The 23,855-nt window shown below is 41.6% G+C and overlaps 2 protein-coding genes across 7 annotated transcripts; one reads left to right on the top strand and one right to left on the bottom strand.

Annotated features, from left to right (window-relative positions):
- Positions 1-155: 155 nt before the first annotated feature.
- Positions 156-5,704, top strand: LOC106742864 (cysteine sulfinic acid decarboxylase). The gene is made up of 5 exons (XM_014616195.1): positions 156-440; positions 2,221-2,615; positions 3,363-3,826; positions 4,604-4,941; positions 5,293-5,704. Exons 1-5 carry the CDS (start codon positions 180-182, stop codon positions 5,464-5,466), a joined length of 1,632 nt encoding a protein of 543 aa, XP_014471681.1. The 5' UTR covers positions 156-179; the 3' UTR covers positions 5,467-5,704.
- Positions 5,705-6,153: 449 nt separating this feature from the next.
- On the bottom strand, positions 6,154-20,192 carry LOC106742862 (alanine aminotransferase 1). Of its 6 annotated transcripts, none has more exons than XM_014616188.1 (7): positions 20,086-20,190; positions 17,827-18,140; positions 15,921-16,420; positions 9,172-9,501; positions 8,026-8,470; positions 7,553-7,821; positions 7,194-7,472 (listed from the first exon to the last, which is right to left on the bottom strand). In XM_014616188.1, exons 3-7 carry the CDS (start codon positions 16,257-16,259, stop codon positions 7,194-7,196), a joined length of 1,662 nt encoding a protein of 553 aa, XP_014471674.1. In that variant the 5' UTR covers positions 16,260-16,420; positions 17,827-18,140; positions 20,086-20,190. The 6 variants fall into 6 exon arrangements, with proteins under 6 accessions (XP_014471679.1, XP_014471674.1, XP_014471675.1 ...); XM_014616189.1 differs by having other exon boundaries at positions 17,827-18,096; positions 20,086-20,173; XM_014616190.1 differs by having other exon boundaries at positions 17,827-17,972; positions 20,086-20,169.
- Between the last annotated feature and the right edge of the window lie 3,663 nt (positions 20,193-23,855).

Here is a 23,855-nt window from a genome sequence, read left to right as displayed (position 1 = left end):
TCTCCGGAAGTTCTTCCGGGTATTTCCAGAAGCAGACATCGGAGAGCCGATCGTCGAAACGCCGCTCGCGTCGCAAACGTGGAAAAGCGCGCGCTGGAGGGAGGCGTCCTTGGTCCGCGGGAATTAATACGTATAAAGGAAACCGTCGTCGTTGTCGCGGGTCCATACTGTCGCAAACCATGCCCGCCAACGAAGATACCTCCAACGAAACGTTGGAGCGGATAGAGCCCGGAAGAATGAGTCCCGCACCGTCTCAGCGAAAGGTGTCCGGAGGATTGCAGGACTCCGCGTCTCTGCTCCTCCCGGAAGTGACGGTCGACGACGATCCGGAATGCAGCTTGACTGACAAACGGAACTTTCGCAGCGTACCTCGTCGAGATATTCACGAGAAGCTCTTCAGGGATTTCTTCGAGATCGTGTTGCAACAAGCGGTGTTCCAGGTGAGTGTTCCGGTAGTCTTCCTTTTACTGACGATGATCCCCGCAACTACAGNGCACACCCCCCCCCCCCCCGTCAATTCTCGGGATTGCTAAAAAGCAAAAATTTTTAATGAAAAAAAAAATATAAACACACAAAGAGTTTTCGATTCGATATTTTGTTATGTTACAAATAAAAGTATTTTCTGAGAAGAAATATACACAGAGTATCCGAAACTCCTCGGCCAAATGCTCGTGTGAAGGTAGAACGGATTAAAGCAGGGAAGTTCTCTTCTATTTCGCAAATAATTAATGCAAAATTTCGAGTTATTAATTACTGAAAATGACCACGTATAGAGGCTCCTTAATTAATAACTCAAAATTTTGCTTAGTCACTTGCAAAATGATGATAGAAAACCTTTTTGTTGACATTTACCTAAACTACAAGTATGTGATGGCGGAACTTGCGTCAGACACTCTGCACAGTAATAAAATTAATAATAATAAAATTCTCAGTAGACACCAACTAAAAATTATAACATTAATACAATGTTAATATTAGCTGGTGTTTATTGCCCGGTAAGCGAGAAACATTAAATCGAAATATTGATCGAAATATTGAAACATGGATTTGATAAATGTTTTTCAATTGTTACTCGATAATATAATATTCTTATATAAATATATTCCTATGTAAATATTAACATTCCTATATAAATATTAAAATCATACCGTAGAAATATTATGTTTAATGTTTTGATCAAATGCCGTTAACAATGATGTCGTGTATAACCTTAAGAACTACATATTCGAAAACGTTGCGTGTTATAAAGTATCATCGTGACAAAGTTGTGGTAATGACTTCTTGCTTACTGGTTGAGTGTTGTTATGGTGTCCTTCTCTATCTCGCGTGACTATAAAATTACTCCAAAGATGGTGTAGTGCACACGAATACCTCGTTTTCGCGTAGACCGCACACGCGTACGATGCGCCTACGGAGCCTTGAATTCACACATCGTTACGCTAATGTCAAATACTCCGAGAAAGAGAAAGAGAGAGAGAGGGGGATGGGGAGGGAGGAGAGAAAGAGAGAGATCCTCGGTGGCGCAAGTAGGAGAATGTAAAGAAGTTAGGGGGAACGGGGGATAATCTAGGATAAAGAATCCCCGACGAAAACGTATTTCCCGTAAAAACGAAGTAAAAGTAAAAAAAAATATATATATATATATATTTTATTACTTGTACTTCGCGCGTACGGGTTTACATTATTATTGTGCAAATTGCCCGGACCGAGGATATCTCCTGCGTGGGCACACATCTCGATCAGCGCACGATTCTAATTAGCGCACGATCGCATTTTCTAACGCTAATGCCATTCCATTCATCACGAATGCGGCATAATTACGCCGCTTGTGCGGTGAGCCGGTGTGTGTAGTATAGCAATCGAGTTACTATCATGTTACGAATGACGCGGCTATTATAAACCGCTAGTATCGATCTCTCATTATTATTATTGTTATGCGCCATTTTCCGCGCCGGCAAATTAGACGCAAATTATACAGGTGCTCGACCAGGGACACAGGGAAAAAAAACGGCACCGGTAGCTAGAAACGCGTTTGCTCGCTCGCTCGCTCGCTCGTGCGAGATCGAGTTCCTCGGACACGATTCTGATTTCGTCATCCCCGGTGCACCCGGGGCTGCTCTCGATCGAATTACGGCTTCGCAGAAACACGCGTTCCTACCGCGTGACCGAGACCGCATTGACTCACCTGACCGTTTGTTGACTAACCGACTTTTTGGGCAGTCTACTTCCGGCGAGGAGCGGGTGGTGGAATGGGTGAATCCCATGGATCTGCGCTCCGTCGTCGACCTCTCGCTGCCAGCCGAAGGCATCAGCCACGAGGAGCTGCTGACGTTGACGTGTAACGTCATCAAGTACAGCGTGAAGACTGGCCATCCGCATTTCGTCAATCAGCTCTACTCCAGCCTGGATCCGTACGGCCTACTCGGCCAATGGCTCACCGACGCTCTCAACCCGTCCGTCTACACCTACGAGGTGTCTCCAGTGTTTTCTCTCATGGAGGAAGATGTGCTGCGGGAGATGCGTCGCATAATCGGCTGGCAGGGCGGCGAGGGCCTCTTCTGCCCAGGCGGCTCCATGGCGAACGGATACGCCATCAACCTGGCGCGCCACTATAGGTAACTGTCCATTGGTTCTGCAAAGAAAAAATTTAATATGTGTAACATGTTAATATGTAATAAAATAGAACAAGATAATTTATATCAGGATATGTTAATATATATCTCATAACATATATAAAGTATATATAAAAGAAAAAATAAGATTATAGTTTTTAAAGTTTCGAATTAAAAACTCTGTTCCTTCCCTTGCCCCCTATTTTTCCGCGGATTTCTTCGGTTTCTGTCCCAAGTATACAAAAGTTCGTTTAGAAAAATTTACGTGTGTCTGGTTAAAGCCTGCCACATTTATTTATTTCCGTAAAGAGGACGAAAAACCAAACAATCCGTGGAAAAATAGAGAAAAAAATGGTCTTTTTCCGAAACTTTAAAACTATAAATAAAATGATAAAATATATATATAAAATATTAACATTAAATACATGCCCGAGAAAAGATTTTCTATATAAAGTTAGATATATATAATTATAATATGTATAATATATAAGTAGATATATAATTAGATACAACTATATATAATTATATATGAGATGATTATATGTTATATATACATATATATATATATATATATTTATTTATTTATTTATACATAAATATATTTTACGTATAATTATGTATAATTATGAAAAACTTTTTCTCCCGGGTGTTAACATATAAATGTTAATTATTTTTTTCATCAATTATTATTTACGAAGGTCTTGAAATTCCCACAAAGCTAAAGACGCCTCTGCTTGTCCATTCACCTAGGTATCCGAACTTAAAGCAGACCGGACTGTCGCAGATACCGCGGCTGGTGATCTTCACGTCGGAGGACGCGCATTACTCCGTGAAAAAGCTCGCGGCGTTCCAGGGTATCGGCTACGACAACGTGTACTTGGTCAAGGTCGACTCCAAGGGCAAGATGGTGGTATCCGACTTAGAGGCGCAGATCGTCCGCGCCATCGAGGAGGGTGCCACACCGTTGATGGTGTCCAGCACCGCGGGTACCACTGTAATGGGCGCGTTCGATCCGCTGAAGGACATCGCCGAGGTGTGCAGGAAGTACTGCTTGTGGTTCCACGTGGACGCCGCCTGGGGCGGCGGTGCTCTCGTTTCCAGGACGTATCACGGTCTTTTGGACGGCGTCGAGCTCGCCGACTCGGTCACCTGGAATCCTCACAAACTGCTCGCCGCGCCTCAGCAGTGCTCCACCTTGTTGCTCCGTCACGAAGGTTAATTCAATAGTTAATAACATATTTTAATTAATTACACATCTCATTGTGGTTGATTCTCACCAAACTCCGAAACTAAGTTAATCGACGAATAATAATAAGAATTGCCAACACGAATATCAACATTTATATAACTTGTAGTTCAAAAATAATCGATAAATTCATAATTTCTACCTGCGTTGGCAAGATAAAGCAGAAAATGCTCGACTGACGGCAACTTTAAAATGATCGATTAGCTTTATTGGATTTTGTAGATAGTTATCAAAGTATGCCAAAGTGGCAGCAAATAAGCGTTTCTTTACTAGTTCTGATACGAATTCTTTATTAGTTCCGACAACCAAGTGTTGTGCAAACATGAAAGAAACTCATACAGCATTTTGGAATAAACCAACATTTTTTTTCCATGTTTTTAACGTCGGTAACCTTCGACGGCAGACATGTGGAAGTAGAGAAAGAAAATAATATATTTAAATCTCTCTCTCTCTCTCTCTTTCTCTCTCTCTTCCTATCTCTAATAACATGTATTTAAAATATAATTTAAATATGTATAATTGATAAAAGAATACTCACATGATATGATAATTAAATATATTTAAATATATTTAATAATACATTGAAATATATTCAATTATAAATTTAAATATATTGAATCATTTGATTATATCATTAATCATATTTAAATATATTTAATCATCGCACGATGTTGCGATCTTCTTATCAATTCTTGTGTAATCTCTTTTTTATTAACGAAGTCCGGCTCGGCGGCACGAATTGCAGGTTTATTGCAATCGGCGCATGGCTGCGGCGCGAGCTATCTCTTCCAGAACGATAAGTTCTATGATGCGTCCTACGACTGCGGCGACCGGCATGTGCAGTGCGGTCGACGGGCGGATGTGGTCAAATTCTGGTATATGTGGAAGGCGAAAGGCACCCGCGGTCTCGAGGCGCACGTGGACCGCGTGTTCGCGCTTTCGCGCTACTTCGCGGACCTCGTGAGAACGCGTGATGGCTGGCACTTGCTCGCCGAGCCGGAGTGCACTAACGTCTGCTTCCGCTACGTGCCGCCGTCGATGAGAGACTTGACCGGCCCACAACTGGACCAAGCGATGCACAAGGTAACTTTTTCAATAACAAGCGCTGTCTTGAAATGAAACAATTAACGCGTCGGTCACGAGACCCAGAGAATCCAGAGAAAAATTCAAAGCTTGAGCCTCCTTAAGATGTCTTCAGATATCAAAGATCCGGTTGTTCCATCTTGGAGTAAATTTATCCATTTAGATAAATTTATCCGGAGGTGGAACAACCAGCCCTTAAAATTGGTGTATTCACATGTTCTCTATGCAGATCAACGAGACGATAGTCTACGCGTTGAGAATCCCAAAGATTCGGAAATTCATGTCTGATAAAACACAAGTTCGATTGTATCATTCGTCTGGTCGTTAATCAAAACGCTACGACGGTCGCAGGTGGCGCCGATGATCAAGGAACGCATGGTGCGCGCTGGGACGATGTTGATGACATATCAGCCGCTCAGGGAGATGCCCAACTTCTTCAGGCTCGTGCTGCAGAACTCGGGAGTGACCGAGGCGGACATGCAGTTCTTCGTGGATGAGATAGAAAGGCTCGCCGCGGACCTCTGATCGGTTCGATTCAAATTGTAGATGTTGTAAATAGCGGCTTAGCGATAAGACATACATGTATCATAAGGAGCTTGCTTTCGCCATGCGGCTACGTACGACGCGAGAACGTTTGGAGTCGCAGAAGCAGTGGTGCCAGAACGCACACACGGGAGCCATCTTTTCCACTCCGGGGGAAAAAAATCATATGTGAAATTTATCCATATATGACTATATGTATAATCATATACGTCCGCAACGAAAAAATACTGTTGTTCACAAATTATATGTAAATACAATTGAAATAAATGCTTCTGACAGCACATGAAATCGACATTTAATTAGATGACAAATCATCATTGTTTTTCGTATAGACATATATGATTATATATGTAACCATGTATATAGGCAAAATTCATATATGATCTTATATAATTATATGTAATCATATATAATAATTTTTTCCCGACACGCTGCCGCGCGCGCTACCGAGGCAGACTTCTGGCATCACTGGCGAAAGAGACGCTCGGCAAATTCTGGGGGATCAAAATCTTCTTTGCTGTTCTCTTTTTATTAGCAGTGGGCTCCACCACAATCCATCCATTATACGCATTAACCCCGTCGTTGGCATAACAATAACAATTTCGAGACACTAGTATTTACACATATTCTTGTACGTCGTCGTCCGGTGAGATTTACATTTTATACATATACAATTTGAAAGAGTGTGATTATAATTTATAATTTCTATACAGTTCGGTGCGCAACAACACGCCGCTGAATAATGATCTTCAACAGTGGGTGTTTTGACCGTAATAAAAATATTACACATTCGCGTGCTCGAACGAGAGAGACTAGTCCTCATATGTGAGTATGCACAAACCCTATCGTACAATTCCCTCGCGCCTGTCTAATCCTCGTTCCCTTCGAGATTAGTGCTGTCGATATGATCCGGGTATTTCCATATCTGAATACTGCCAGAATACTCAAAACCATGGGTATTACCCGGGTACTATTCGGCTACCAGCGTATTTATATTTACGAATATTATTCCAGATAACTGAAAAAATCGTTTTTTTTATCGCCGTGTATCACCTCGTCGTATCATTCCAAGATACCTCGCTTTGATGTACTTTCTACAAAATTGAATAGCCGCAAGTTGCTTCACGTGTAGAAAGCGTACGAACGCTTAAAATAAGGCTGCCCGCGTTTGAACCGAAAAGTGCGGAGCCGTTAATATATTAATATTATAACTTATTAATATATTAATATTATAATTAATATAATTTAATATTATAAAAAAGCATGCAATTTCTTCCTTTTAAAAAGAACGGCGTGCTATAAAAATCTCTCGTCTCTTTTCCGAGATCTCGACGAGAGTCATTTACTTCGACTCGCTACTGTCATCGCACACAGCGTTATGCGTCCTGACAGTATGTAATCTCCTCACCAACGAATTTTAGTCAGGTGCTTATTTTGCTATGTAAACAGAGATTTTTCTCCGTGCAACAATATTTAGCTAAATAGCACGAGCGTCTGTATCTAGTATGTTAAAAAAGGCTAGGAGAATACCTTCAATCTTATAATTTTGAAATAATAATACTTTCATTCGTTCTTTGTTTGTTTAACAAAAACAATAAAATCAACAGAAAAAATTAACAAAAACAATAAACAGATATAATCTGAAAGCAATCGCATATTCGGGTAGCCGGATAGTCGAAATTGGCAGCACTAGTCTAGGGATGTTTGGTTTAACTGTACTCCTCGAGGAACTTGACGTGGAACTGCTTCAGGCTCTCGAGCATCGTTTTGATTTTCTCCTTCTGCGGCAGGATAGTAGTTCTAAAGTGGTACGTGCCGGGTTTCTGGCCGAAGCCCGAGCCGGCGATCACGCAGATGCCGGTGGCTTCCAGTAGTTTAAACGCGTAGAAGATGTCCGGCTCTTGGCCCTTCGCTTTGGCCGCCTCGACCGCCTTCTGTGGCAGTTGAAAGCGCGGGAACACGTACATCGCACCCATCGCCGGGTTCGCCTGAAAGACGAAGAGCGTTAGCAGAACTCGACGTGACACCGAGAGAGTTCGACCGAGCCCAGCTCTCGAAGGTGACTCACCCTGAACCCGGGAATACTGTTGAGCGTATCAACGACGAGCTGTGACCTCTCCGCGAGAGACCGCAGCGTTTGGGCCTTTTCCTTCTGGAACTGCTGGTACGATGGCTCGTTCGGCCGCGGTGGGTTCACCACGACGTCCATCACGACCTGGCCGAGGACGGTGGGGCACAGCATCGCGGAGATCGACTTCAGCAACACCGCCATCGCCGCCGGATCCATATTGATGATCTCGGAGTAGCCGCCACGTATCCCGCACTCGCCCATGTAGCCTGCAAACGAAATGTTTCGGTAATCAAGTCTCCGGGAGAATCACTTAACATTCCCACCAGTTCAAAATTTCCCGATTGTCAACAATGTTCTGATTAGTCCGACAAATCAGCGACCTTGGTTTGGTCGCAAACTTTAATTTCGTTCGGTTAAGATAGTTGTAAGAAATGATCGATGTCCCTGATTCCGTTCCTCGTCACTCGTACCTTTCGAGATGGACATGAAGGACGCGAGCTCCATCTTCGAGTATGGCTCGCCCATTTCCGTCATCACCTTCTTGACGGAATGGAACGCGCTGTCCTTGTCGTATATGTTGTCCTGGTAGACCTCGTCAGCGAGCAAGAAGAGGTGGTTCTTATGAGCGAAGCGTATGATGTTCTCGATGTTGGAGCGCGTCAGTACCTGCCCGGTCGGGTTACCGGGATTTATCACCACCAGCACTCGAGGATTGCATTTTCCCTTGCACTCGTTCAGGGCTCGCTCCAGCTCGTCTAGGTCCAAGGACCACTTGTTCTCCTCGTTGAGATAATACCCGATCTGAGTGAGGCCGAACTCTGCGAGCGTCGCGGAATACAGAGGATACTGTGGAATTGGGATCAGCACACCGGATGGCTTGCCGTTGATCTTCTCGTTGAACAACTTCAGGAATGACTGCAAAGAAGAAAAAGGGACCAGTCGGACAGCTGAGAATCGCACGAGGCATTGAATTCGTTCGGCGGAGCCGGACCGTCTCGTTCTACGTATCCTTTTCTCTCCTCCCCGAAGAAGAAGCAGACACGAATGAGACGGTCGCTCGCTCGCTTAAATAAATGTCAAGCTTATATCAAACTAGCTGTTGGGGGTTGAAAGTTCTGGATTGGAGATTAAAATTTCAATCGACCAATTCCAATTTCGACTCTCTCTGCTCTCAAATTCCTATCTTCAATTCGCAATCCCCCAACGCCTACACCTAGAATTATCGCTTCACAGTCTAATATAGAAGACATTCTTTTATTGTATGGATCATGATTGGCTGATTTGATTTATACGTATGCAATATGTAATTGTGAAAGTTTGGCCTGAAGAGGAAGAAGGCCTGGATAGACCTTTAAACTAAAAAGCCGTTCTGTTCATGACTGACGACAAATCGCTGTATAATTAAAAAAAAAAATTTTTTTTAATGATAATTCAGACAAAGATTTAGGATATGGAACATTTTATCTTAAAATTACAAGTCAGCCATTTTGTTAAGGCCACCCTAAAGTCACATCTTAAGATAAAGACGATTTTAAATATAAAATTTGATCATGAACACCGCCTCCAATCGTCATAAACAGCGAGGCGAGCAACGAGGCATCAACAAATCTGCACACCTTGATACCGTCGGAAGCGCCGTTCGACAGGATGATGTTGCGATAGTCGCATGGTATGCCGTCACGTTCCTGGATATACTGCGCGACATGCTTGCGGATGCACTCGATGCCAGCGGACTCCGAGTAGGAGCCCACGCTGCCGCCCTTGCAACCGTGGAGAACCGTTTTCGCGCGTTCCTTGGCGTCCTCCGGGTAGCTAGGGTCGTCCAGCAGGTTCGGGGATACCGTCAGAGTCAGCACCTGCCGCAGGAACGTGATGGGCTGCTGGCCCATCGCATGAGCGTCCCCCACGTTGGCCTTGATCACCTCTTTAAAGGGTTTCTTGACGCCCTGCGAGCAGACACAATTGCGATTTAACGATCGGCGTGACGCGATCGGCGTGAAAGGCAACACGCGTGAAAATGACGCTAAATAGAGGTGGGAATAATGAGATCGCGTGTCCGCGCTAATTTGCCGCGCAAATTCGTCCAATCTAGGAGAACGACACACTTCATCCGCTTGGACGTACATGTTCGCACAAATGTGTCTTATTTTACGTACTAACCTCACTTTTTATTCTAAATTTCTCCACTCTTGGCTTTTCCTCTTTTTTTTCTTGCGACGATTATCTGTTCATTTATGTTGTACTATTTATTGCTCATACAGAATTCTTCCTCTAAACTATAATGGTACTGATACTTTTTAACTTCTCTTTTAAACCTTTAATTCTACAAATTGAATGTTAATGCTACCTTCATCGCCCTATTTTAACATTAAATACAGCGAAAACGGAAATTTAAGATATCATTTAAGATATTACATATTACTAGAATTAAAATTGAACCTATTTTAATATTTTAGCTCTTAATACAATATATTGTAGAATTAAAGGTTAACATAGGGCCAATATTTCAATTTTGGAAATAGGCATACAATCAGAGTATTTTTTCTCTCCGGAAATCAGGCAACACTCACACAATGTAATCGCACGATGGCTGTTACGCAATTGTGTTCGAAGCTGAAAGAAGCCTTCACTGACGATGCGATTATCACGCACACCAATGTACACAACGCACAATTATATATCGCGATGAAACATATTTTCCTGCAGCAAACACCGAGTGTTCGCGTTGCTTTAGTTGCGGATGTAGTTCCTATTTTTAAAGTGTAACTTTTCCAACGCTCTTAAGATACAGGGTGTCCCAAAAACGCTGGACGTACTTTTCACCTTGCATTTCTGCCGAGAGACAATCTCCGTGTAGTGACTAGCATAATAATCATAATTATCGACACAACAGTCGTAATTAACGGAGAAAAACGAACGAGGAGAAGAATTGTCAAAGAAGGATCGGTTGAATTAATGTCCTAGTAGCACAGTTAGTTTCATATACGTTCTCGAAAAATACGTAATATGATTACAAAACATTACATACGTTTAAAAAAGACGCATACAAAACTAACATGTGCTACTTGGGATGACAATGAACGAAATAAATGCGTTTTACTGCAAGAAGGTTATAAAGCGCATTAGTTTGATAAGAAGTTTGATAAGAAGTTGATAATTAATTTGATAAGAAGCAGTTTAATCAGAATTCATAAATTTCAGAATTACTGAACATTTTGTTCTGAAAATATAGGTATAAAATTCAAAATTTGTAATAATATTCGAATATACATATATGTATATTTAAACACTTATATCTTTTTCTAGTGTAGTTTATCTGTGCATCTCTATTAGACCAACTGATAAGTGTATAAATATAGCATTAATAAGAAAGACAAAAAAATAATTCCCATAATTGTAATATTTTATACATGTGTTTACCAACTTAACTTCGTTTCGAATTAACATTTATTATTTAGGCAGTAAAATATATAGGAATATAATTTTGCTTGATAAATACCAAATTTAAAAAAATGGCTCCCTCTACATGTATGTATGTCATTGAAAATACGACACGTATAACCTTTTTGAAAAAAGCGGAATTTCTGGTTTCTAAGAACTAAATTTTGTCCAGAAAAACCAGAAATTCCTTTCAACGCGAAAACGCGTTTGGTCCGTTCATCATCGCGTTAATTCAACCGATCTCTTGTGGAAAGATAATTTTACGGGATTACTGACTTTTTTAAAGCTACTTAAGCTTATCCGTTGATTATAAGTATCTGCCTTCGCAAACATCATTTTATTTCCCCTCATAACGTCAACGCGATAAGGGGTACCAGCCGCGATAATAAAAGTTAGTTCATAGACAGCGAGAGTGAGGCGCGAATCACACGCGTTGTCCGAACGCGCGTAAATCGACGGCAAGTCGATGACGCTGGCAGCTGGTTTCGTCGACCGCAATTACGCGACGCACGCCACATACGCTATATATTACATCCCAATACGCTATCCTGCAGTTGTATTATTTCCTATATCCTTCCCGATGACGAAACGCGCCGTCCACGACGCGTGGAATCGCGCGCTAATCAATCGAATATCAGCGATAAGCGGAAATATCAGTTTGCATACGTTTTTCGAATCTTCGTATCAATATTAATAAATAGCCTCTGATAACGACAAAATGGCAAAAAATGCGACTAGTAATCGCGTGAATCAATATGCGCCCAGATATCGATTATAAGTAGAATCCGTAAGTTGCGAGGATCCCGTTGCATATGCTTCAGCCGCTCGTTATATCAATATTAACGAATAGCCTTCGATAACAAGACGTGGCCATGACGAGTCATCGAACGAATCAGTCGAAGTATTCACTTGTATCTGCTTCAGCTGCGTTCGTATCAATATTAATCACGAGAACGGACATGTGGGATGTGTAATCGATGAACTGATTTTTCCATCGGCTGTATCCGTACACCGTGGAACCGGCTTTTTCGGGCAACTTTGTAGCGTGCAATCTTCGTTCTTCGTTTAAAAACGCGGATTCGAAACGGTGTGGATCCTGAATACTCAATGTCGCTTTAATCTGGACATTGTTTATCTCACAGGCCGCAGGCTAACGTAACGTAAAAAATATTTCAAAGTGAGATAAGCCGTGACACACATTATTTCTCTCTCTCTCTCTCCTTTTGATATTTTTTTCGTTTCGAACGTTCTCTCCATGCATGCGACCGCCTACTTCGTCTAAAAACGCGTCAAAAGAAAATAAAACACGGAAAGTGTAGGGAAAAGCGGCCGAAATGTTCGGCTCTTCAGCGACCATATTGAACAAATACGAACACTTGGTTCGTCTCTCCTTCTCTCAATTTTATCTAACGGATAAATATCAAAAGAACACTCCCGTGTGGAAATGAAATGCAAGAATACGAAAAAATTTCCGGCACATTATTGTTCTTCAATAGTACACCAATAATTTTTACATATTTTTGTATCTTATTTCCGTATACGAAAAAAATTAATCTTACGTCAAGAATAGATATAAGCAAGAGTACTATTAGTCTCCCAAGTTCCTTCCTTTTTTATGTACCAGAGTACTATTAGTGTCCCATAAGTTTCTTCCTTTTTTATGATGCGAAATGAATACACGATATTTGTTGTTTAAGGTTGATTTATTGTGTTATATATGAACCGTTCTGCTCTATTACCTTCTTCCATCTCTCAGGAAGCCTCATTATGCCCTCTTTCCAAAATTATTGAGTCTTACTTGCAAAATATTCATCAAGGTGCGTTTTTATTTCGCTTACGGATTTGAACCGTTTATCACGGAGAGAATTTTTTAACGAGAGGAACAAGTAACAATCGAATGGAGCAAGGTCTGAAGAGTACGGAGGATGAGGTAGAACGTCCCTATCAAACTGCAATAGTTTTTGTCTTACGACCAACGCAACATACGGTTTTGCGTTGTCGTGATGAAAAACGACGCCTCGTCGGTTCGTCAGTTCTGGCCGTTTTTCGGCTATGGCGGTTTTCAATTGATCGAGTTGATTGCAATACTTGGCTGATCGTTTCACGTTGAGGAAGGAGCTCGTAGTAGACTACACCTTTCCAGTCCCACCAAAGGCACAAAAGAACTTTCTTCGGATGAAGTCCAGGCTTCACAACAATTGAAAGTCTATTTTCCTTAAACCAAGTGCGTTTTCGATGTACATTTTGATGTAAAATCCAAGTCTCGTCTCCAGTGACAAGCCTCTTTAAGAAAGGATCTCTTTCATGTCGCTGGAGAAGCAAATCGCACGTAGAGATGCGGTTCATACGGCCGGTCTCCGTTAATAGGTGTGGAACCCAAACTTCACATCGATTCACATATCCCATCTTGATTAAATGCTTATGCACCGTTGTCCTGGGAATGTTAGTGGCATCCACTAACTCGCGCACACAATATCGAGGATTTTCAGCGAGCATAGCCTTGAAAAGTTCCGTATCCATCGTTGCTGGGCGGCCGCTGCGGTCTTCATCTTTCAAGTCAAAATTGCCAGTTCTAAATCTCTTAAACCAATTGCGGACGGTCCTAATAGTCGTAGTACCACTCCCGTAAACGGTGCAAATATCGTCTGCAGTGTCCTTTGCACTATTATCTTTTTTAAAGCAATGAACCATAACATGCCGCAAATGCTTCTTTTGGCTATCCATATTGAACGGCGTAGAGAAAAAATTTTAAAGAGACTTTGTCACCAATGAAACGTACTTTAAAAGAGCTCTGGGACGACTGAAACCGATGCCCTAAACGGCCAAGAGATAAGCCTGCATGTTTATATAAACACAGCCATCTAGAGTTATTCATAGCGTAGCGCGGAAGAAATTTATGGGACACTAATATAATCTTCTTAGAAGACTTTTAAGCCGGTAGTCGTGGTCATATCTTAGTCTTAATCATTTTCATTACACTCATTATCATCACGTTTATGATAAAATAAATCAAACATTTGAAGATAAATTTAAAATGGTTTTATACTCAAGATCCAGCCTGAGTCGTGACTCGAATGAATTTATATTGACACAAGCATTACTTAAACTCTCAATTCAAGACATTTAAAAATCTTCTTTGATCATAAATATTCTTGCTTATATATAATATATGTTACGTCCTGGATACCTCGGGAACTACGAATTTCTTTTTTTTTATATATGATTGGGAAGCAGATGGACGTCGGGCAAACGCTACCGTGAAGGGGATAAGATTACGATGGCTCGCCGTTAAACGCACCGTGTGTTTCCCAACGTATCTGTCATCTCTGCCGCCTTCGCGTAAGGCGCATAGTTTTGTTACTCCAGGAGCAACAAATTCCTTTTTTATGATCAGGAAACAGCGCTACCGTAAAAAGGATGTGATCATACGCCACCAAATGCGTCATGAGTTTCCCAACAGATCCGTCCGTTTTCTAATCTTCCATATCCGTTCCCCGTTTTCCACGAAAACTCCTCTCATTGGCGATCGTCATCCGCCACCCCCAAAATTTTTCCTATAAAACCTTACTCTCTGGCCACTCCACAGTCAGTCAGTCAGTCAATCCGTTTTCTTCTTCTTCTTCTTCTGCTGAGTATTAACGAACCCATGTTCTACGTACTATTCACTACAGTCGATTCACCTAAATCGTAAATCTCTATTTCATATTTAAACATGACTTTTAATCGTTTCAATCCAATCTCCAACCCCACTTCACTCCTTAAAACACACACATACACTGCGTAATTATTATCTTCCTTGTATTATATAATGATATTTTTCTCGCCATATCGATACGTTAAACATTCTTGTTACGTTAAATCCGATTGTATTAAATTAAGTTACACGGATTAATTTTTTTACTTAATCTTACTTTAATCTTCATCTTGTATTTGCATTATTCCAATAATGCTGATTTATAAAAGTTTGTTTAATGTTAACCCATATATCTCATTGTTTAACTTTAGCTAACTGTTTCATCTTTTAAATATTGTATCATTTACAATTACTTTTCTCATCAATTTATCACTATTATTAATCCATGTGAGAACCAAATTATGTTATTAGTATAATTAATAAACTGTTTTATTCAAAATGTCCTAAATTTAACCAAGTTGTTAAAATTATCCATTCATTTCCTTTTCATTACTTAAATCTGAATTCCCCTTCAACACTCATATGGTCCTATCCTAGGTAAAGAGATTAAGTTCTTTGACCTAAATAAAGGACCACCTAACATACGTTCTGGAGTAAATGGGCCTCTCGAACTTTGATCTGATTCACAGACCTGCCAGTACGTTTAAGCCTCGCGAGTGCGCGGGTATGCGATGTTTGTTGCGTACATCCTCTTTTAGGACGTAACATATAAGAATATCTATTATTGGATCCAAGACTAATTTTTTCCCGTGTATGAGAACGCTCTTCAGACTTACCCATTAGATAAATTCATGCAAAGGCGAAACCAATCGGTTTAGAGGTCTGTTTTTTCCGTTTCCCAAACCAGGACTGTATCGGAATTTCGTTTCTTTTCTTTTCAACGCCAGATACTTACATATTTGCCTCTAACGATGAAAAATGCAAGCTAGATCCAGAGACAGGAAACAGGCCTATCAGCTGCCTTTTCGACCAGACCGACACGCGATTACATTCGATCCCTGCGGCGAACTTTCATTCACGCTCACATTTATATACTCCGCAGTAGCCTGCCAATTACCGATTATCTTTCCGGCCCTCTCCCCCCCCTCGCCCCTGCCGAGCCGCTCACTCCGCGCTCACCACCCACAATCGGCGTTTCACCATAGCAACCTCGCGTTTGACGCGCGTCGCGTCCTCCCGCTCAGTCGGCGCGCTCAGCCCTTCCGCCCTTCAAGAAAAGGCTTACCTTACCTTTTGCAGCTCCTTCTCGATCTCCAGCGCCCTGAGGAGCAGCGGCCCCCGCACTGCGTACTCCATCTTGCGCAGGTTCTCAAACACGTTGTCCCCGGTGAGGACCTTGCCGGACCCGGCAACCGCCATACCGCGACAGGGAATGAGCGGCCGTAGCAGCATCGGTGAGCGGGATACCGGCCTGCCAACGGCGCGCCTATCCGCCGCCGTTGTCCCTACTCCTCGCGCAACCAGCGCCCCGCTACCGCCGTCCCTGGTCGGTCTTTTAACCGCCGCCGCTGACGTCCTGGACGACCAGCCGCCGGCGATCGCGGCGTTCCGCAGACGCGCGTGCGACATGCTCAGCAGTCACCCTCTTATCTTCGTTTACCGCTTCTTCGTCGTCTTCGTCTCTACTGATCTGTCGTCCGGTCTTCCTCGCCTTCGGAGACAATCTCTGTCCACCCCGTCTGCCCCTCTGCGGCTACCCAACGGCGACCTCCTTCGAACGTCACCACCTGCTGTCCACGAACACGGCTCAACCGTCGTTTCCACGGCTTCACAATCGTCCTCGATCGATCCCGGTGATCGCGCGAGCACGCACACACATTCACACGTGTCAATCTCACCAGGCACGAACGTTACGTTGCACGAGGAACGGAAGACGGAGAGGAGGGAGACGATGCAAATTCGAACCACCACTGCGTCAAGGTGGAGTTCGATCCCCAGTGATCGCGCCACCTGGGGACCGTCTGAGGACGAGCTCTCGCGAACCGAGAGAGCGAAGTGCTGGCGCGCCTTTATGAACGCGCCAGGCGTTCGATTTGCGCTCTGTGCGATTGTTTCGCGAGATACGAAGTATCGGCCGACGATAACTCTTCGAGAGGAGAGATGTGATTCCACCGAATACCCGGGGATGAGCGAACAAGCTCCTCCGCGCACGCCGACGTCACATTGCTCCCCGTCGCCGTTCTTTCCCCCCGGATAAGATGGGAAATGACGGTGACGTCGAAACGACGGGAAAATGATCATAAAATGTGTAGTTGAGGAAAAACCCGCTTCTTTCAATTTTTACTCGGAAAGAAAATCTGAGAAAATCTGCGGAGAAATTACAGAATTCGCGTTTTTCCCACTTTTTTCGGTCGTTCGCGGGAAGAAAAAGAAATAAATCGCGAGTAAATTGTAAAAGCCGGATATTTTTCAAGCATTTAAAAATGTAGTAAAAACCGTTAAAAAATGTTTAATACATAATCGTGTAAAAATATACGTGACTATGCATAATTATACTAAATTATACATGAAATTGCATAATTATACTAAATCATACATGAAATTTGTCCATACGTAATTCTTTAATACTAATCATACATAATTATGTATGATTAGATTGATTATATTAATCAAAAAGGGAACAACCAGATACATTTTGGTTGAAGGAAACAAAATTTCTGGTTTTAAAAACTACATTTCTGGGTCGTGAGAACTGGAAATTCTGTTTTTTTTTCAACCAGAACGCATCTGATTGTTCCCTTTCTGGTTAATGCAACCAGATTTCTTTTTCCGTGTAGATATGATTAGACATAATTATTTAATTACTGTTATGAAATTTGTTTTCTCTACACATGCAAGGTCCCAACAAGTTTTTAAGTCTCAACGTAAAAGAAACGACTACAAGTTTTTTACAGCATCAAAGATGCTCAATAGCAATTAGATTATTTTATCTAATCATATATATATATATATATATATATATATATATATAATTAGTATTAAATAATTATATATGGATAAATTTCATACATAATTTAATATAATTATCCACAATATGTATATTTATACACAATTATGTATGAAATATTTTTTAACGGCAACTCACTTTTCGATCATTTTCTCGTCATTCTAACGTTATCGCGTTATCCTATTCTACCTGGGTCTCTTTATCTCCCTGTCGAGAAGCGTTCCCGTTGTGTTCTAAGTGCAGAAACACGTCGATTAAGTTATCGAGATGGTCACTGGATTCGCGCCGCAATTCTCTACCGCACCAGTGGGAGATCCTTATTCCGACTGCAGAAGCTGCGGTACAAATCTCACGATGTCACTGGACTGTATCCCAGACGCAGGCGCGGGCTTGTTCCCCGACCTCCGATTATCTCCGTTGAGATGACGCGATCACGCTCGTCGATAACCAGTGACTCTCCTAAACCAGTCTTGTTTTCTTGCACGTTCGATTAAACCCGAACGCTTCGAATCGTTTTAGGTCAGACGCAGATTCCGAGCACTCGAAGGATTTCCAGGTAGAACCCCGGGAGAAAACGATTATATACGAATTTTGTTTTTATATGGTCATATGTAATCAAATATGATATATGTTCCACACCTAAGAAATGTTATTATATGAATATAATTGAAGTAAATGCTTATGTTTATGGCTGTCCATGATGTAAACACTTAATTGAAACAAACTAATTTCTCCTTTTTTTGCATTCAACAGTATTTTTATTTTGTATGGACATATATAATTATATGTGTAGCCTTATAGGAACAAAATTCATGTATAAGTCACGTATAGTTGTGTATAATTATATGTAATTTTATATGATTATATGTAAACGTTTCTTTTTCCCTGGAATGGAAAATCTTCATCGAAAATGATAAAATCGAATCATGATCGATAAGAGAGTCCTTTCGTCGTTTCGACGTTATCATAATTTTCTATTCCACCTGGGTCGCTCGTGCGCTTTCGATTGGCGTAAGCACGCATCGCGTGCGTCACGCTCGTAGAAATATTCGGCACGACTCGTTATCTGGGAATCGGGACACGTCGAACACGACCTTTCCGAGAAAGATAATTTTTCGTAACTGAATCTGAGCATTAAGATAATTGGTCTGTCAAACTAACTTTTCTTAGGAATCCTTTTAAATTTCAGGTGCTTATTGACAAAAATACTATTTACCGTACAGCATCTACACACTAAACTATATTATCTACACGTCTGTAAAGTTTGAAAACGATTGACCACTCAAAAGCTGAGATATTTGCAACTGAAAATGACACTTTTTATATGTGTCCCTTGGAAAATTAATATCCTAAACCTTAATTTCTTCTAACACATTTGGGATTTTAACGGAAAACTACTATGCGATATTAATAACTAATACAGAAACGTTATGGAAGAATTTAAGTTTTCGACCATTTTTTTACGTAACAAATGTACATGTATATGTAAATTTAAATATTTATATATCACATTTTCCATTACATGTACACCTTTATTAACTCAACCAACACATGAACAAAGCATAGATAAGAAAATTAATAACATCTCCTTGTTTATAATATTGCGAGTATGTTTCTTCTAATTTCGTCCGAAATTCAAATTTACTGCTCCGATAATTAAATAAAATTACAAGAAGGTCTCTTTTTCGGTAAATAACAAACTTATGAAAGGGCCGTTTAATTTTGCCTCAGGAAATCTGCCACTTTACGAACTAGCTACTTTAAATCGTCCTAAAGGACGTCAAAGAGTATAAAAGCATTTTGCACGATAAGGAGGAAGCATAGAAGAAGATAAACAGAAACAGACGAAACAATTATTGAGAACCTGCAAGCACCGCCGAATCTCCGAGGTCACGGTCTCCGTACTATGAACTTCAAACGACCGACCCACTTGATCGTGTTCGCGCATGACATCAAACAAATATCGAACTCTTTCCGCACGCGATCTTATCATCCGCCATTCTGACGAATCGAAAGAAAGAAAGAAAAATAAAAACGCGCCGCGTGCGTCATCGGGTCTGCGAAAAACATCCTCCTCCTCGCCACCGACCGTCCGTCCGCGTCCGATTAACTCGAATATTACGATAACATACATAAGGATTAGCATCCCAGACAGCACAGAGTCCGAAAATCGAGACACAAAACGTCTTTAAGACGTCTTAAAGATGTTTTAAAAACATCTTATGTCCCGATTTTCGGACTTTGCGCTGTCCACATATGTGCATGCTCGGTAATGTCGTGTGCTCGAAATGCCGTTTCGCTCGAACTCCGTCCGTTCATCCGTCGAGCAACGCAACCGCGCACGAGCAAAATTATTCGCGAATTACTTGACACATTACATGATGCTGATGTAGTGCTCGAAGGGTTGACGTTGTACCCTGCAAAAGGTCGCTTCTTTACACGACTCACCTCAGGTTTCAACGACCTTCGCCGATCATCGCCGATTTCCCACTTCGGCGCGCAACAATGAAACTCTAACTCGCGCTTTCGTACGTTCACTGGCGGCTTATTGCTACTTTCATATTTTTAGCAAACGTATTATGTAAGACATATGGGTGACGACGAGCAGATAGTCGCGCGAGGGTAAATAACGACGTGTCTCCCTCCTTTCGCCGAGTAGGGATTCCGTACTCGGCCGCTGCGATTTCGGCGCGTCATGATTGTGAAATACATGTTTTGTTACATATACTAAATTATATTTATATATATATATTGAATTATTATATTCTATACAGATATATGAAGGTTAAACAGTTATACTGTTCTCGACCACAAAAACTCAACGGGCTTAACTTTCCTAAAATAATAAAATAATTAATCCAGAAATATCAATTAATTTATATACATAAACACACATATTAAATATATATATAAAAGTACGATAATAATAATAATAATAATAATAATACGACATTATATTTACTTAGATGTTCCTATATAAAACAAATCAGTGGATTATATTAAATAGGTTTAATTGTCGTTATGCAGTATTAATTTGAAAATAAGTGTTCTGACTTATCGTTGACTTGCATTTCTTAAAAATAAAATCAAGTCCGACCCTATCGTTTAGTCATACCACGACTCGACATTTCATTATAGGACGGTGGAGGCTCGTAGTGGAAACTATGGAACTAATTTGCAATGTCAAGCCAAGAACTAACGGGTCTGAGGAACTCTGAGATTGTCAGACCCGCTATTTTACGTGCTAATCATGAATGTGGGAATATATGGATGGAGTGTAATCTCAGTGGGATGAAGCTACAAAGAAAGGGAGACGAGGTAAAAACTGTGCCTGGTTTTGATTGGTTTTTATTATGCGCAAGCGTACATAATACCGTCTTCGCGTCCATCTAAGCGTCCATGTAACGTGCATGAGCATGTGCGAGGAGGTTAGCAAGTATTGCCTTATTGTTTATTGTTAATAAATGTTATGTTTCTTTGTGCAAAAGCAGATCGGACTGCCAAAATTGGAAAAAACACACGCAAAATTAAAGAAAAATCACATTTCATAGGTAAGATAACCTTTTAATGATTATGAACTGTAAATGAAAAACAGGCTATTTTTACATATTCTTCATAGTATTCCAAAAGAAGATTTGCATAAAATCGCCTCATATCCACTATGTTATTAATTTTTCACGTATTATTCTGAATTCATGTTCTTATTATTTCGTTTATAGTTAGCGGTAACACACATGAATACAACTCAACCAATCAAACCTAGGCACAGTTTTAGAGATATTGTGGCGGCTATACTCTGTCTCGCTTGTATGCGAGCTCGCCCCCCACCACTCCGCCGGTGAGCTAGCCATTTGTCGCTGTACGGCAGTAAAACAGTGGAGACTAGCCCGCTGTTAGAGCTGCATCGTTATAGTGTTTCTCTACGCAATAAAAGAGCCTTTCTTATTCTTTGTGCCGAGTACTCAGTGGGCACATGCCTTGATTCTTCCCGGGCTATCCCTTTTAATCTCCACAATATCTTGTCCCTCAAATCGGCTCCGCCTCTCTTACCCGTAAACTCAGCTTACGTTCCATTCATATATTCCTACATCCATAGCGCTAATAGATCCGTCTAGCGTCATCTAGCTGCGTTGGCGAAGCTCGTTGCCAAAAAGGGTTCGAGTCCCGGCTAAAATGGTTCAAGTCTAAACCAAAAAATATTGGGTTAAGAAGAATGTAGTGTCGTATTTACTCAATAGATGGCTTTAGTGTGTTTTATTAGAAAGAAACTTCAACGTTAGATCTGCTTTATGTTCCTAAACTAAGATGCACTGTTTATAGTTAGCGTAAAACAAGTATGATCGGTATTTATAGTCGGATCTTATACATATGATTCTCTTAAGTATATCTTCAGATGCTGTATGGCTCATTTCATTGGCTACGAAGCATCTGAAGATGAACTTAAGACGATCTTAAATATAAGATCCAACCGTGAATACCGATCATAAAAAGATTTTCCACATGTTCTGTGCTGAGAGAAGGCCCGACTTCTTCGCGTTGGAAATTGTGCAGTTATCCGAAAGATAGCAAAATCAACGGCCGAAAGATATAAAAAGCTACGGTATTGTATTACTAATTGAGATTGTTTTAAAGTGAATAAATTTGCTCCGATTTTGGGCTGAAAATTGCGACATTGCTCTTCTTCCGAGTATTTCCAAAGTCTCTTCGTTACGGGCCTCTGCTTTCCTCGACGAAAAGTCGAAGTCGTAGCGCGACTAAATAAATAAATTGGCCGTGTATTTCATTTTCCACGTAGAATAATTCAGTGAAGAAAACACACAACACCATCATTTTTGCACGCGAATCAATGGGAAAAGTCCTCATTTTCCAACGATACATACGCCATACGCGCAAGGTGCGTCGCGAGAGAACAATATCTATGACTTGTCAGAAAATGTTGGCACTCGGCGCAGCTCCGTTTATACATATTTGCGCATCATTCTGGAAAATAAATTTTCTTTTCCGCAAATATATATATCCACAAACTGTGATGATTTCAGACTTCAGAATCCGCGAAACGAGTCATCCTCCCAAACCGTCCCGTTAGTCCCGTTAGTTCTCGCGGAAGTTACCAGCCTGTTGAAAATTCCGCCGATTTTTTTTTCATTTTCCGGCCAGCCGAGAATAGTAAACATTCAACTTTCCATTCTGGCATCCGGCGACACAGCGCGCGCCAGTGCATCGTCAACGCCGCGTCCTCGACCGGGGTTTCCCCGGAGAACGCGACCACGTCGCGACGCAAAAACAGTTCGCTCCTCTAACGGCTTAACCGCGCCACGCCGGCGCTATTTTTGGCACTATATACGTGCGCTCTCCCCGCCGTGTGCCAAGTTCGCGCGAAACGGGCGTTCCGCTCGCGTCTCGGCCGCGCGGCAGCTGGAAACAAATAATCGGGCCGAATGCATACGTATATGTGTAAAAGGCGCTTCGACGATAAATAATCACAATAAAACCTGGCCAGTCCTCGGGGCTCCCGAAAGTACCACCGGCCGAGACGTATCCTCTTCTCGCACGCTTCGCGGCAAAATTACATCTTTACGAGAGAGTCAAAAGTCGCGCAGAGGAAAGGCATTCGCGCTGTCGATTTGTAATGTGCATATATATATATTGTAGATCTACGTTTTCCAAGGGACGCTCTCGAAACATTTCGGGTGATGGAACAAAAGGCACATAATGCCTTGATTGCGAGAACGATCGAGTAAGCGAGAAATCACGAACACAACGCGTTACCACGCGATGACGTTTTATATTTTTTATAACATGTAACGTTCTCAACGTTCTCTGTATGGTTCTTCATGTTGCGTGCAACGTCGTTGTTAGCGATATTTATGTGACCCAACATTAAAAATATTTCTACACTAAGATTTAACATTCAGGAGTATCAAATAACGATGTTTGTAAACATTTATCAAATATTACACCAAAATGTTTAATACAAAATCCGTGTAAAACCAATGTTTCGAGAGATCGATTTAACGTTTCCCGCTCACTGGGTAGCGCCGGAGAGCTCGTTTTTGGCAAATCGAGATGCGCGAACACACGAGAGATTCTTTCCCACGCGATTATATCTTCACGTTTCTCTCTCGCTCAACGAACGAAGCCGGTGCAGCAAATCGTCGTTCTCACCCTCTATCGTCCGCGAAAATTCGCCTGCCAATCCGCACAGCCGACAAGCTTTG

This window comes from Dinoponera quadriceps, unplaced genomic scaffold (assembly GCF_001313825.1).
Source record: "Dinoponera quadriceps isolate SergipeBrazil2010 unplaced genomic scaffold, ASM131382v1 scaffold781, whole genome shotgun sequence".
NCBI classification, from domain to species: Eukaryota; Metazoa; Arthropoda; class Insecta; order Hymenoptera; family Formicidae; genus Dinoponera; species Dinoponera quadriceps.
This window is presented reverse-complemented; position numbering and strand designations above follow the sequence as displayed.